Genomic DNA, 16432 nt, shown 5'->3' on the forward strand with positions numbered 1-16432 from the left:
CACTGGGGCAGTATTAAATGCCATATGTTCTATGGTTACCTGAATCAGCACATTTCTATTCTTTAATTCTTCTCTGTCTATGGAGCATCATTTGTTTTCTAGGTGTTATCTATATTTGTGGCTCTACTAAATTGAAATGAGCTCGCAGTCCCTACCCACTGACTGGCTATTCCCTCAATTTTTGAATATATTGTATTTTAGGAGGACTAATAATGGAAACTTGTCTTAAGGGAGTTGGTTTTCCCCAAAAGCTGATACCAGTGTGCTAGTACTAAATGCAGCACTTTTATTGCTAACAGAGTCAATAGATAAATAGGACTTAAAAACTAAAGAACACACTTCATAATAAAAGGCATAAGCATTGTTCAAGTGGCTGTAATTGTTATACTCTTCAAGACCCTGGAAGTCTCATTTTTCCTCCACCTCTTCTCTCCCACCCAAAGCCTCAGTCTTACTAGAAGAGGGAAAGAGAAGCAGGATGAGATATGGCAGGATAGTAGCAGAACTTGGTGCTCAGGTTTTAAAGTATGTAAATAGGGAGCATGTGCAAGGAATAAAAAAGTACAATGTGAAACTGATTCTTTCTCAAGATGCCTGTGCATTCCATTAACCATGTTTTATGTTAGGTTAGCTGTTACTAGAAGAGTTTCGAGGTCAGAGGTTTTTTTTTAGGAACTAGACAAAGCATCAACCTTGCTGAGTTCAAATTAGCAATAGATTCCATTTTCCAGCTCCCAGGCCATGAGCCAAGACTTTCAGAATTCTTACATTTTGCCTGATGACCAGCCCTGGGAGAAGTTTGAACTGAGCATCCCAAGGGAACTGTGATTATACTTCTTTTCCAGCTTAATGGAGGACTCAGATTAGATGGTCCCAATTTAGAGGGAGAGTACAAGTTCACAGAAAAGTACAGAACACATATATGTGGTAGTGATGGGCTATTGTAGTGTTATTATGTACTGATGAACAAAGCTATCATTCCCTGGTATGTGCCTCCCCCAAATTTGCATGAGTAGAACCACTTCCCCTTGGGCATAGCTTTTTCTCTTAGATACTTTCTTGGTCCTTCCTTTTTCTAAAGGTATGGTTTTGCTTTTAAGCAGAACCATTGGAAATAATGGGAAACAAAGTAGTTAAGACCTCTCCTCCATTATTCATCTAGTTCAGCCTCCTGTTGACTTTCTTTTATAAGGAATCCAAATAAATTTCCCCTCTATGCTGCTGGTGGGTTGCTGGTTAAAAAAAAAAAGTGCCACAGTTTTAAATCTCTTTTGACTGTTCTATGGTTGCTTCCCTCTTCTGCATTAGCAATGCAATATATATTCACATTTATCATAAGAGACAAAGTAGAAAAGTATAGGACATGAAGTCCTGTAGGGGTTTGGCTATGAAATAACTACCCCTCATGATTTCATGCATGTTCTAATATCAATCTTGGAATCTATTACAAGGGTCCTCAAACTAAGGCCCACGGGCCAGATGCAGCAGCTGAGGACATTTATCCCTCTCACCCAGGGATATGAAGTTTCTTTATTTAAAGGCCCATAAAACAAAGTTTTTGTTTTTACATTAGTCCGGCCCTCCAACAGTCTGAGGGACAGTGAACTGGCCTCCTATTTAAAAAGTTTGAGGACCCCTGGTCACATGGCACTGCCTTTGGCTATCACTTTTTGCTGTACTCTTCTACTTCTCTTTCCTATAATTTCTCAAGAGGAGAGCAGCTCATTTGTTAGTCAGAGTCTAGCCAAAGTCAGTTATAGGTTCAAGGCAAACTCTTCAACAGGAATCAAGGAATGGTGAATACTGGAAAACGTCTATCAGAAAGCACTACTTCCAAGTATCTTGATCTCCTGGACAGCAACAGCACTGTGCAATATACAAAATAAATAGAATGATTCAGGATCAGTCACTAAGAGCTGAATGACTATCTTAAAGATAGATATCTTAAAGGAGGTAGCATTTAAGCAGAGCCTTGAAAAGAGGTAGGAGTTCAAAGAGGCAGAGATGAAGGAGAGCATTCAAGACATAGGGGATAGTTTGTTCAAAGCATGGAGAAGACAGAATATCGTTTATTGGCAGCAGAAAGATTTGCTTGGCTAAAGTGAATAGGATGAGTGTAGGAGTAATGTGTAATCAATATAGAAAGATAAGATATAGCCATAACAAGAACAACTTTAAACGCCAAACCAAGCTTCTTCAGATGAAAAACTAGGAACTGAAAACTAAAAAAAAAAAAAATGGATATGTCAAATTTGGCATCATCAGCATAGAGTTGAAAACCAAAAAAAAAAAAAAAAAAAAAAAAAAAAAAAAGAGGATAATGCTAAGAAGCATGGAATTTGAGAAGAGAGGAAATTCATTATAGATGGCCTTCCCTTCAACCCCCTGCAATGAAAATTGAGGCAAGACTACTAATAAAAAAGGTAGAAAGAATAATGCTGCTGAAGGGAGAAAAAAAGTCTTTTTAAAAAAACATTGTGTAGTCCACCATAACTGTTTCTTCCTCCAGAGGGGTTCAACAACATGTGACAAGGAGCAGAGAAGGTAAATGTTGACTATTTGGTGTAATGGGCTGAGGCTTGAGTTGATGCACTGAGGTCCCAAGCACATGAGGCTAAATAGTAATTGGACCATACTCTATTAATATATATGCTTGGAGAAAGAATGGCCCCCACCCACTCTCTGTGCAAGTCCTGATGTGTTGTATAGGAAATGATGATTTTGGTGAGTGGAGGCAGAGGGGCAGGAAGAGAGGCTGGGAGAGACAGTTGGCTGGGTTCTGCTCTGGTGGCTTCTGGTCTTGTGGCTTCTGGCCTGGCTAGCTTCTTGACTCAGCTGCACACATTGCTATTGCCGATTCCCTTATACCTCCGATTCTTCTTTACCTCTACTAAGAATAAAGATTGAAGATTTTCCCTTAACCTGAATTCCTGACTCCAGCTGATTTTAAAATATGCGGTCATCATAATTTGGCATTTGGAACAAAATGAGAAACTAGAAAACAGTAGATTAAGGGATTTCAAGATTGAGGACACGCTCCGTCTCTCTGTTTCTGCCTGTCTCTTTTTCTTGAGGAATTTTTTGGGAGGAGATCTATGTTTTCTTTCACTACATAATTTTTATGGAAACGTTTTGCATAATTTCACATGTACTTTCATAATGGGGTTGGAGATAAGGAAGAGAATCTGAAATTCAGAGTTTTAAAAATAAATGTAAAAAAGTTGTTTTAAATGTAACTGGAGAAAACAAAAATATAAAAAAATCATCTATTAATTTCTTTTAAATTTTCACTTGTCTGGAAATAAAGAACTTTTTTATTTCCACTTTATTGGGAATTTATCATGTACAATTTCTATCTTTACAATTTAATTTCTTTCTCTTTTTTTGAACAAATAAATCAAAACTTTAATGACTTTTATTTTTGCAAAAAAAAAAATGATTGAGATCTATATAAGTTTAAAGAGATCATCTAGATGGTCAAGATTCTGAAGGCAAGATTTCTAGATTGACTGACTAGTCTAGGATCATATAGAAAGTAAGTGTGAGATGCAAATGTAAGACTTCTGACATCCAAATTCATTCAGATAGTTAAATCCATTATACTACCTCTCATCTTATCTGTTTTTTCTTTTCCCTTACCCAGATGTCACCATAGCTTAGCCCCTCATACCCTCTCTCTTTGACTTTTAAATAACCTTCTCCATTCATTATATTTGTTCTTCAAATGATGTAAGTTTTAATATCAAGGTCATGTATTCATTTGGAACTTATTGTACCATATATTGCTGATTAAAACCTATTTCTGATATATCACTTTCCATTCTGAATAGTGTTTTGCTGAATACTAAATCGTTATACTCCAGGTTTTCAAGTTTCTCAAACATGCTACCATATTCACTTGTTTTTATATTTTGTGTTCATATTATGTCACACTGATTAGTTTTTTTAAATTTTTAATTAGCACTCTATAATTTTATTACATAGTAATATAGTGGGAGGAGTTTGAGAACTGATATCAGTTAGGTCCCCTTATTTCCCACTATTTTTGTAATTTCCTTTGAGATTCTTGATATTTTGTTTTTCCAGATGAATTTGATTATTTATAGCTCTATAAAGTTATCTTTTAGTGATTTGATTGATATGACAATCAATAAGGAAGTTAATTTAGGATTAATGTCATTTTCATTATTTTGGGATGGCTTAACCATGAGCAGTTAATACCTCTCCTATTATTGATATTTGTGGTTATTTTGAAAAGAATTTGTTTTTCTATTTCTTCTTGCTGGGTTGTTTTGAAATTGTACAAAAATGTGGATGATTTATACATATATGTATACATACATATATGTATAAATCATCCACATTTTTGTATATATATGTATCTATCTATCTATATATAAATCATCATTTTAGGGCTGAGGCAATTGGGTTAAGTGACTTGCCCAGGGTCACATAGCTAGGAAGTGTTAAGTGTCTGAGGTCAGATTTGAACTCAGGTCCTCCTGACTTCAGGGTTGGTGCTCTATAACTGCACCACCTAGCTGTTCTGATTTAGATATATTTTATTAATTTGCTGGTTTTCAAATGTTTCAATTAATTTGAATTTTATTTCCACAGTTCTTTCAGATAGACTATAATGCCATCTGAAAAATTCAGTAATGTTATGTCCTCCCACTCCTTATTTCTATATTTTTTTTCTTGTCTTATTGGTATAACTAGCATCTCTAGAATTATATCAAATATTGATAGACAATTAACATCCTTGTCCTTATTGAAAAGGCTTCTAATGTTTCTATTGAACTTTAATTTTTATAGAAATAATTGTTGCCTTCTATTTCATTAAAGATCCATCTTCACCTTGTAGTATAATCATATTCACTTTTATGGGATACTTCTTGGTTATAAGCATTTATTTTTTGGGATATCAATATTTTTGGACTTTCCCTCCAATTTCTGCTGGTTGCCACTAAGTCGCCTATGATCCTGACTGTGATTCTTGGATTTTGAATTCTTTCTTCCTGGCTGTTTACAGTATTTTTTTTTCTTTGTCCTGAAACCTTTGCATTTGGACTCTAGTCCTTGAAAGTTTTTATTTTGGCATTTCTTTCAGAAGTTTCTTGATGGATTCTTTCTATTTTTACTTTATCCCCTGGTTCCAGTAAATCTAAACAGTTTTCATTTATGATTTATTGAAATAAATTATCTCTAGGCTTTATTTTCTGCTAATGGTTTTAAGGGAATTTGAGGATTCTTAAAAGTTATTTTTTCTTATTTCATTTTCCAGGTCAATTGTTCTTGAGAGCAGATATCTTACAGTTTCTTTTTTTCATTCCTTTGATTTTGTTCTAATATTTCTTGTCTTATGGTGCCATTGAGTTCTATTTGTACTATCCTAATTTTCAGGAAATCTATTTCTTGGGTAAGGTTTTCTACTTTCTGTTCTGAGCTATATGTTCTCCTAATTCTTTCTTCCAGGGCTAATATTTAATTTATAATTATATTTTTAAGTCTCTTGCTTCATTTTCCTCTAGTAATCTTTTAATCCTTGTGACTAAGTCATTTTTTTTTCCCCTTTGCAGCTTTGCTTATTCCCCTAAGCTACAGCTGGCATTCCTGGCTGGATGCCTCTTTCAGTGCTCATAGCTTCAGGCTATATTTTGGTATATTCCTAGGCCGGATGAAGTAGCTTATTTTTGTTAATTTTTGGATTTCTTAATCATTATTTTATCTGTTCCATTTTTAGTTCATTGTTGAAGTATTTGGGAGAGAACTAAACTCTTCCATCACTTTTTTTGCTACCATCTTAACTGAAAGTTCTTAGCTATATATCCTATTTTTGACATTTATAAACCGCTAACAAATTGACTTCATCTTATCTTTCTAGACTTACTATGCATTACTCTCTTTCACTCACTTTATGTTCCAGCATAACAATATTACTCCTTTTTCCTGTATATGGTGTTCATCTTCTATCTCCAAACCTTTACAAATACTCCACTCTTTGTCAGAAAAGCACTACTGCCTCACTTCAGTTTGTTAAAATCTTTAACAAGGCTCAGCTCAAGTACTATCCCTTCATGGAATCTTTTCTGATCCTCTTGGTTGCAAGAATAATTGTTATACTATGGGTTAACTTGACTGTGTCTAAATTGTTTTCTCCTAATAGGATGTGAGTTTCTTGAGTTAAGGGATGAGGGTTTTTTGTTTGTTTGTCATTGTATCCTTAAGACATAGTACAGTATTTGACACATTATAGACAATTAATAAATACTTGTTGAGTTAATGAATTGGCCGAAGTGCTGTTTCAGACACTGGCTATATAAGTACAATAATACTTTCACAAGTATGTGCTGAGGAAAGCTCTTTGAGAATCTCAAAGTACCATGTAAATATGAATTTTTATTGATTCATCATTTGCCTATCATAGGAATGAGATCATAATATCAAATTCTGGGAAGGCTAATAACAATTCATGTTTATAAAGCACACAAACATTTAAAAGCAGTTTTATCACAACTCTGAATTAAGTGGTATCTTTTAGGTTAGTATCTCCAACATAAAATCTCAGTCAAGAGAGCCTTCAGATGTTAGAAAACATAGATCATAACTGAACAAAAACTCTATACCATACTGGATAAGTCAACATCATCCTTTGCCTGGGAAGAGGGAAGGGGAAAACAACTACTTCTCAAGTAGCCCAATTTACTGATGCATGACTTTAATACTTAGAAATTTTTCTTTGTGTTCATTCTTTGTTCATTTTTCTATATATGTGTGTATAGTTCTGCCCTCTCATACCAAGTATAATTCATGTTCCACATGATAATCTTTCAAGTACAAAGCAGTGATTTTGTCTTTCCTAAGTCATCTTTTCTTAGGGCTGAACATTCTTTCAACCAATCTGCAAATAACAGAATCTTGTGGTCTGCCATCTTGGAGACTACTCTCTGGATTCTCACCAGTTTATTAGTAGCCTTTGTAAATGTAGGACCCAAAACTTAACAAAATATTTAAAATGTGGTCTGAATAGAGTAAAATACAATAGGAGTATAAACTTCTTAGCCCTGAGTACTATTCCTGTCTTTATGTAGCTTTAGCGTAAGGTAATATTAACTTTCTTGATCATTGTATCATGCTATTCATGTGCATCTAACTTATAATTTCTTAAAAGCCCCCTATATATTTATCAGGCAAACTATTGTTTAGGCATACCTCCCTATTTTATAAAGAGTTCTTTCTCACTTACACATTTGTGTGGTTGTTGATGAATGTCTACATGGTGGAAGAGAGATTATTGTCAATAAACATATACTATATGTTTGCCTTTTTAATGCATTATACTAGATAAAATGGGCAAAACAAAAGCATGTAAGCCATAATTCTGTCCCACAACATGTTCCTAGTCTAATTTGAAGGACAGAGTATGTACAAAAAGTGATCATGAAAAACATTTAAATTAATATTATTATTAAAACACAGGATTGGGGGTCAAAAGAGTTGGGTTCAAATCCCAGTTTGTGACTGAAAAACTGTAGGAACTAAGCACATTATATATAAAGTGGAAGGAAATTGGACTGAATTAACATGGCTTAAAAATAATAGGTCACTTTGTCTAACACTTAATGGACATAAACACTTTATATCCTATATATTGTTTGATTGTTTCCATTGTGTCCAACTGTTTGTGTCCCTATTTGGGGTTTTCTTGGCAGAGATACTCCCACTTTATTCTCCAGTTTATTTTCACAGATGAGGAACTGAGGCAAACAGGCTTAAGTGACTTGTCTAGGGTCACAGAGGTAGGTAAATATCTTGAGGCCAGATTCAAACTCCGAAAGATGAGTCTTACTGACTTACTGAGTTCTATCCAGTGTGACTGGTGTAGCAATTGAAATGGTTTGTAGGCTCAGGTACCAGATGATGTAATTTAGGAGAGGACCAAATGTTGGGGTTCCATCATGTGAAGAATTCACAATGGCAATGCTCTTTGGTAAAAGGTAGGTTTATTTAGGAGAACAGATTACAGACAAAATGAGGAAATGTAATATACACCAGAAATAGTAAATAGAGTTGGGAGAGCACATAACAAGGAAAGAGGTTTTAATAATTAATGTTGGAAAAGACAAGTTCCACAGTGGAACTTACAATTACCCAGAAGAAAGGGAACACCCCATGAGGTTGAGGATGACCTTAGCTTGAAGGCTAAATCCTGAAAGGGATTTATAGCATCCTAAAAGAGTAGTAATTTATAAGAAGAAAGACATCATAAGGCATAGTGGGGAGGGTCGAGAAGAGAGATACTATCATCGTATGGATGAGGGAGGAAGGGGAAAGACTGAGGCAGAGTGCCATGATAGACTGAGATAATGGGATCTAGTAAAGATGATGTGGACTATAGGCAGATTTGTAGAAGAAATTAAATCTCAGGAACATGATTGGGATTTCTTTGTTGAATACTGCAAGATGGGGCAGCCCACTATCTCCAAAGAGGGTGAGCCTCAGGTGTTTGACATAACTTGGATTTCTGATTGGACAATCTCCAGAGAGTGAACGAGACATGAGGCTAAACTGATTCCCATCAATCTCTTACCCCATGGAGCAATTCCATCAATATTTCATTCTTTCTCTGCCAGCCCCACTCAAGACCTCCTCACTATCTACTGCACATAACTGTCTTATTTTATATATATATGTGTGTGTATATATATATATATATACACACACATATATATATTACATGTTGCTTTTGCATATTATATGTGTAATCTTATTTGATCTTAAGAAAAATCCCCTTAACATAGATAAGTTAATATAAGTATCATTATATACATTTTATTTTGAAAAAATTAAGTCTCAGAGATGTTAAATTATAACATATGACTGACAAGACTTCATATATCTAGTTAATGGCACAGCTGGAACTGAGATAAAGGTCTTCTAAGTCAAGGGAACATTCTTTGATGCTTCTTTAGCATTAGGATTCTGTGGTTCCAAAGAAATATATATTAAATGCTAAATTAGAAGTATAAAAAACAAGAGCTTTAGGAGATCTCAAAGCAAATGAATTGGGCTTTTTGGGGGGAGGGCAGGAGAAGAAGTGTGTAGATTGTGTATCTAGTGAGCAAAGAGTTAGTGTGAGAAGACCTTCTCTAAATAAGATGTGATGTCTTGACTTTCTGAACAGAGCTTAGTCCTTTCTGTGAACTTTCAGAAAAGATAAAAACTAAAGGGAAAGCAGAATGTGGGTTAAGCCCTCCTTGCTCCTATTAAAGCTCTCCAGATCCCTTTGGCAAAAGAGAGATTTCTGCCATTGTTTTCTGACCCAGAACCACATCACCCTCTTCCATTGTAAGCTTCAGATCTCCCCCTGTTTCATCAGCACCACTGTGAACCATCACTGCAAAAGTGATTTTGGGGAAAATAATCTCACATCACATTTTCCAGGCCTTTACTGTCTGGCAGTGACAACCCCATAGGAATTGGAAGTGAAAATGTCTACATTGTTGGAGAATGGTGATGTCATATCCTGGTTTTTCTACTTACATAGCAGTTATTTCTTAACCCTCAAGGCAGTTTACCATCTTTACTTTCTCCCCCACCCCCAGTAGTTCATCAATATAGAATGGCTTCCTAAAACCATGTTTTTTCCATCTAATCTTTTGCTGTCCTTCCTGCTGTCCAGAATGATTTCTAACTACCCAGTAAAATATCCCCTTCATCTCCTATGACCTTCCACTCCAGAGACAATATCTCTTTCCTTCTTGTCCCTGCTTAGTCCACAATAATGGAATAAGAGTGATATTTGTCTTTTCCCTTCTTCATTTGCTCAGACTTCTACTTAGCTTTTCACCATCATCCCCTTAAAGGAAAGAGGTATGACTTTACTTTAGAGGAAGGATCTGGATCACAAAAAAGAAAATTTTACTTGAGTGATGCAAATTGAAAATTCAATCTAATTTAGGGCAACTCAAACACAGGGGAATTATTTTGCTTGCTAAGAAATTGGATCCTGATTCAAACTAGTCCTGTCCAGGGGCATCTTTCTTTTTCTAATTTTCCTGTGCTTGACACATAGTAATGGCCTTTCCTTGGGATGGGAGGGAGTGTGCTTTGGGGGGAGGGGTTACAGGCAAGCAGAACCCCTTATTATTCTTAATTTCCAGAGAGAGGAAGTACAGGGCACCCAGGGGTCAAGTGGCTGGTAAAATTTCTCTTCTGAAAATAGCAACTTTAAGTCAACGTCACGGCAAGTGATTTCTGTACCAAATGGAGAAATCTGAGCTTTTCATTTCAAATAGTTGGTTGGAGAAGAAATCTGAAAGTGTTCTTTTGTTTAGTTTGAAGCTTGAAGAAACAAATTCTGATTCCTTCTTTTTTCTTCCTTGACAAACTCTGTCCCTTCAAATTTCTAGCTCCTGTTTGCTCCCCAGCAAAAATCTTCCATGGCTCCCTATTTCCTATTTCACAAGTTTCAATTCTAATTATATGGATTCATCTTAGTTATTTAAACATGTACTACTACTTTCTAACATATACCCCCAATTTTAATGACTCACCTCCATTCCTCCTCCCCTATGAATATAACCTATTTTCTTACCTTTATACCTTTATTCACAATTTTTATCCCAATGCCTTAAAATACCTCTGTTTATATACACAAAATATATAAATCCTGCTAATTTTTGAAAGACCAGTTCAAGTTCTAACTTTTCCATTAAGATGTGCATGATCACTTCAGCTCCTATTGATTCTTTCAACTCTGAATTCACATATGGCCTGAAAGACTGTAATAATTAATTATATATTGATTATACATTGTCTTGTTTCACTATTCATGCTCCAGTGATCTATCTTATTGGTGTGGTTTTTCTATCCATTGGTGCACAACCCACTTTTTCTGTGACTAAGAGTCTACTAGTAGACTATTAAATAATAGAATGTTAAAACAAGAAATGACTGAGATGTTATCTGCTTCAACCTCCTCTTTTTTTCATATGAAACTTCATGTTTATAATAAACTAGCAAATAGCAGAGATAGGGTTTGAGTGATTCCTCTCCCTGCTTGTCTCCTCAACAGATTGCACTGACATTCTCCATTGTCTTTGGAGTGATTGTATACCGAATTACAACCGCAGCTGCCCTATCTCTCAACAAAGCTACACGTTCCAACGTCCGGGCAACAGTGACAGCAACGGCAGTCATCATCAATCTGGTGGTCATCCTTATCTTGGATGAGATCTACGGTGCTGTAGCCAAATGGCTCACCAAAATCGGTATTATGTGACTCAATGATTAGAAATGAATTTTTTTTGGTTTTTGTTTTTATTATTACACATGGTATGCAACATATTCCTACTGTATTGTGGCCTTCTTTGAGTACTGATAGCTAATGTCAGTGAATGTTCTTAAATCCTTGACTGTTAGGAACTATGGCTGTTTATCAAACAATCCAAAAAACCTAATGTTAGAACTAAAAGAAAACTTTGAGCTCATCAAGAAAATCACGTAACTTTAGAAATTAGGAAAATAATGCCTAGAAAATATGATGGCCATTGTCACACAACTACTTAACAAATCCAACATTTAAGTCCAGTTACTCTGACCCCAAATCTAGTACTTTGCCTCCATATCAGTTTTCAAAGTCAGATTTACTAATTCCCAGTCTATCAATCTTTCCACTATACTGAATGTTTGTACTTATATTTTAGGCAAAGATATGTAGAAATAAGACTGCCTTGATTTTCTAGGTCACTGCTAATAGAAAGAAAAGCAATATCATTTAATATCTTGATATAATAATAATGATCAAAATAGCTTCTGTTAATGTAATTCTTTGAGTGTAGCATTTCACTTAATCATTAAATATCTATTAAGTACCTATTATTTGCCAAATACTGTACAGGAACTGAGGATACAAAGAAAGGTAAAAGACAGTTCCCATTTTCAAGAAGCACAGTCTAACAGGGTAGACAATATATCAATAACTTTATTTAAACAACCTATATGTAAAATTAATTGGAAATAATTCTCTGAAGGAGGGCACTAAAATGAAGAGGAATAAAGAGAGGTTTCCTACAGAAGGTAGAATTTTAATTGAGACTTGAAGGAAATCAAGATGTAGAGGAAGAGAGAATTCTGGGCTTGGAATCAGTCAGTGAAAATGACTAGAAATAAGAGATGGATTGTCTTGTGTGAGGAACTACTAGGAGGCCAGTGTTACTAGTTCACAACCAATGTGTTTGAGAGTATAAGGAAGCTAGAAGCCTGGAAAGGTGAGGAAGTAAGTCAGGTTATAAAGGATTTTGAGTACCAAACAGAAGATTTAATAGATGATTCTAGAAATAATAGTCAGCAGAGTTTATTAACTAGGAGTGACATAGTCAAACGTGTGCTTTCAGGAGATTGTTTAATGAAGAATGGATTGAAATAGGAGGAGTTTTAAGGAACCACTGGCATAGCTAGCCATGAGTCTGTAGGTGATTTCCCATTTTAGTACCTCATACCCCATTTTATAAGTAGGAAGAAAGTAGATCCATAAATTCCATCTGAAATGGTAAAAGGAGCTTCATAGTATTCTATAACCTGGAGGATAATTAAGTGCTTTAGTAGTAGATTATATCAGAACTTACAGGTACATTCAGTATCATTCAGTTCAATACTTTCATTTTTTGTGATTGAGAAGTCTGAATCCTAAGATATGGAAGGGTATAGAAGTCCAATGGAAAGCTCACTGATGCTAGAGTTAGAAATCCTGGTTTTAAATCCCAATTCTCAAACTTATTACTTATGTGAATTGGGATCAAGTCACTTAGTCTCATTGAGCCTCAGTTTCCTCATCTGTAAAATGAAAGGGTTGAATTAGAGGGTTAGAGTCTTCTGGCTCTAGATTTATGATCCCATATAAAATGACTTACTTAAGTCTTATATATCCCTGTGACTCCTGACTCCCAAGTCTAGTGCACATCTTACACTTGTTCAAAAGAATATTTAATTCAATTCTGAAATATTCTATAGATTCGTTAAATCATAAAGAACATTGGATCTGAAGTCAGATTTCAGGTTTCAACCATTGGCTGTGTGATTATGGGCAAGTATAATTTTACTCTATAATTTTATAGCTGATAGATTAAAAGTCCTGAAAAGGTTAAATAAATTACCCAAGGTGGTATAAGTAATCATTCAATTCTATTTAATGAATATTGATTAAACCCGCTACATTCTAGGCAAGATGCTAAATACTAAGCTTTAGAGACATATTGGCTATTGTAAATAGCAGAGTCAGGATTAGAAACCAAGTCATCTGACTTCAAACCTAGTTTGAAACAGCCATTATGTTGCTTACACTTAAATTTTTTTTCTGGAACTCCATGTCCTCCTGAGAACTTTATGGATATAAATTTTCTCTTGTATGTCTCGACTTTGTCTAGTCAAGTATGGATCCATGTTAGCTGCCCAAATCATCAAGTTTACAAAGAGTTGAACTGCAAACTAATTCATGTTATTTCATTTTTTAACATAATGCCATAACAATTAACTGCTGAAAAAAAACCTTTTTGACATTTATTGAATAAATGAATAAAAAAGTGCTTACTGTATTCTAAGAACTATAAGAAGTACTATATGTAAATTGAAGAAACTAGACGGCTTTTTTCTTAAGGAGCTCAAACTTTATCACAGAAATATGGAGTTAGAGGAATTCTTATAGACACCTGCTCCTATATGAAAGAAATAAAGAACATTCAACATCCATTATTAAATGTTTATTATGAAATACTGTTCTAGGTAAAAATGAAATAATATTTATAAAGCACTTTGAGTGCAGCCTGGCATATAGTAAGCACTATATAAATGTTAGATATTATTATTATTATACAGGAACATATTATTTGTTTCCAGTTGATTTTTAATCCAGAAGAAAAAATATGACATCTGTGCAAAAATATATACAAATTAGAATATGATAAGTTTCTAAGAGCAATACAGAATGTTCTACGTATTCAAAGAAGAAAGATATGATACACAATCACAGAGATTATCCCATGATCCCCTCTCATTTTATAGATGAGAAAATTGTAACCTCTAGAATTTGTGTCGAGCATTCTTTACTTTTAAATACTTCATTTAAGTTGAGGCTTGAGTGCTAGGAAGGAATTCAGAGATATACAGAGAGCTGACTTTAAGGACTTGCAAAATATTTTCCACAAATTGTATCTTTTGAATCAATCAAAAACTGAAGTAAGTACTAGAAATACTATTATCAGTATTATATCCATGAAGAACCTGAGGTTTAGCGAGGTTAATTGACTTCTCAACATTAACTATGTACATATTATTATTATTATTTTATTATTATTATTTTTTTTTATTTAATAGCCTTTTATTTACAGGATATATACATGGGTAACTTTACAGCATTAACAATTGCCAAACCTCTTGTTCCAATTTTTCACCTCTTACCCCCCCACCCCCTCCCCTAGATGGCAGGATGACCAGTAGAGTACATATTATTATAAAGTGTATATGCCTAAGTGGTTTTTCTAACTATATGGACACATAATTCATGGGAATGTACTGAATATCATCTCTGGAATCCTACTGCTCACCAAGCTCATCTTCTATTCTTATCTAGAAAAGAGCTTCAACATTGGTTACTATATTTTTGAACTCTGAGAGGTGAACTAGAATTATATATATTTGTCCTTCCAGTGTTGCTAGTCTAGTGAAATAATTGGTTGAGAAAAATTTCTGATTTTTCTATTGCTATTCCTTAAAATGGGGGAAAAGAGTGCTTTGCTTTCATTCTTCAATTTGATTCCTTCATACTAAATGTTAATTACAAAAAACTATCACAAATATGAATAGAGATAAAACCTATTTAAACAAGTAATGAACTTGAAACATAGAAGTTATACAGAAGATAATATATGACAAAAAATTCAAAGGGTGAATGAGGTTTCCTTCTGAGAATGAGATATTTCATATCAAAAAGAAAAGCCCTGATCTCACCCAAGGGGAAAGTCCATGAAGTTTCTAAAGGGATACTAGAAATTAGAGACATGAGAAGACAGTTTCTGCTATGTGTCTTGTGGCTTCTACATTGACTCACGCAAACTCTATGTGTGTGTCTCTCTCTGCCTCTCTATCTCTGTCTCTCTATCTCTATCTCTGTCTCTCTTTCCCCCCCCTCCTCTTCCTCTCCCTTCATCTCTCTTTTTCCCTCTCTTCCCCTTCCTTATCTGCCTCCTTCCCTCCCCTCCTTTCCAGCTATTAGTTATCTTTTTCAAAATGCACTTTTATTTATTTCATAATTTTTTTCCAAATTACATGTAAAATTTTTTAACATTCATTTTTTAAAAATTGAGTTTCCAATTCTTTTTCTCCTTCATGCCTCTCAACCACCCCCTTGGAGGGCAAACAATGTGGCATCATTTATACATGCAAAGTCATGCAAAATATACTTCTATATAAGTTGCAAAATGTTGCAAAATAAAACACACAAAACCCAAGAAAAATAAAGTTTTTTAAATATTTTGTTTTAATTTGCACTCAGAGTTCATCAGTTCTATAAAGATAGAAAGCATTTTGCATTGTAGCTCTTTTGAATTGTCTTGGATCATTGTCTTGATGAGAATATTGCTGAGAATAACTATAAGTCTTTCACAGTTAATCATTATAATATTGCTGTTACTGTGTACAATGTTCTCCTGATTCTGCTTATTTCCTTTGCATCTGTTCATATATGTCTTTCCAGGTTTCTTTTTTTCTTTCTGAAACCATCATGCTTCTCATTTCTTATAGCACAATATTTTCCATCATAATCATATATCACAACATATTTAGTCATTCCTCAGTTGATGAGTATCTTCTCAATGTCCAATTCTTTGCTACCACAAAAAGAACAGTTATAAATATGTTTATACAAATAGGTCCTTTCCCCTTTACTTTTATCTTTTTTTTTGGATATAGACATAGTAGTGGTAATCTGGGGTCAAAGAATATGCACATTTTATATCCCTTTGGGTGTAATTCCAAATTGTTCTCCAATGGTTTGACTAGTTCACAACTCCACCAAACAGTGCATGTGTCCCAATTTTTCAACATTCCTTTTAGCATTTGTCATTTTCCTTTTTTTGTCATGCTAACTAATCTGATTTTAGGACATCAAGTTTGAAATGTCCAATTGACAATGGAAGATGTGGGGTTTAGAAGTCTGGAGAAAAATTAGGGCTGGATAAGTAGGTATGATCATAGAAATGATGTTTGAATTCATGGGATTTGATGAGATCAGCAAGCAAAATGTATAAAGGGAAAACAAAAAAGGCCTCAGAAGAGAGTATTAGGGAGCACTTGTGTGAAAATCCCATAAAGGAAATTGAGAAGGGACAGACAATTAGGAGGATAGAAGAATGTGAAGAAAATGTAGAGGAAAGTA

General features: G+C 34.5%; 1 protein-coding gene across 1 annotated transcript in view; it reads left to right on the top strand.

Moving 5' to 3' along the window:
• The window catches only part of ANO2 (anoctamin 2), a 214305-nt gene that overhangs the window by 94208 nt on the left and 103665 nt on the right, over nucleotides 1-16432 (top strand). The window contains exon 4 of the mRNA XM_031938303.1: nucleotides 11078-11273. Coding sequence (XP_031794163.1) covers nucleotides 11078-11273 — 196 coding nt within the window. The remainder of the gene's footprint in view (nucleotides 1-11077; nucleotides 11274-16432) is intronic.

The sequence above is a fragment of the Sarcophilus harrisii genome, chromosome 5 (assembly GCF_902635505.1).
Source record: "Sarcophilus harrisii chromosome 5, mSarHar1.11, whole genome shotgun sequence".
NCBI lineage: Eukaryota > Metazoa > Chordata > Mammalia > Dasyuromorphia > Dasyuridae > Sarcophilus > Sarcophilus harrisii.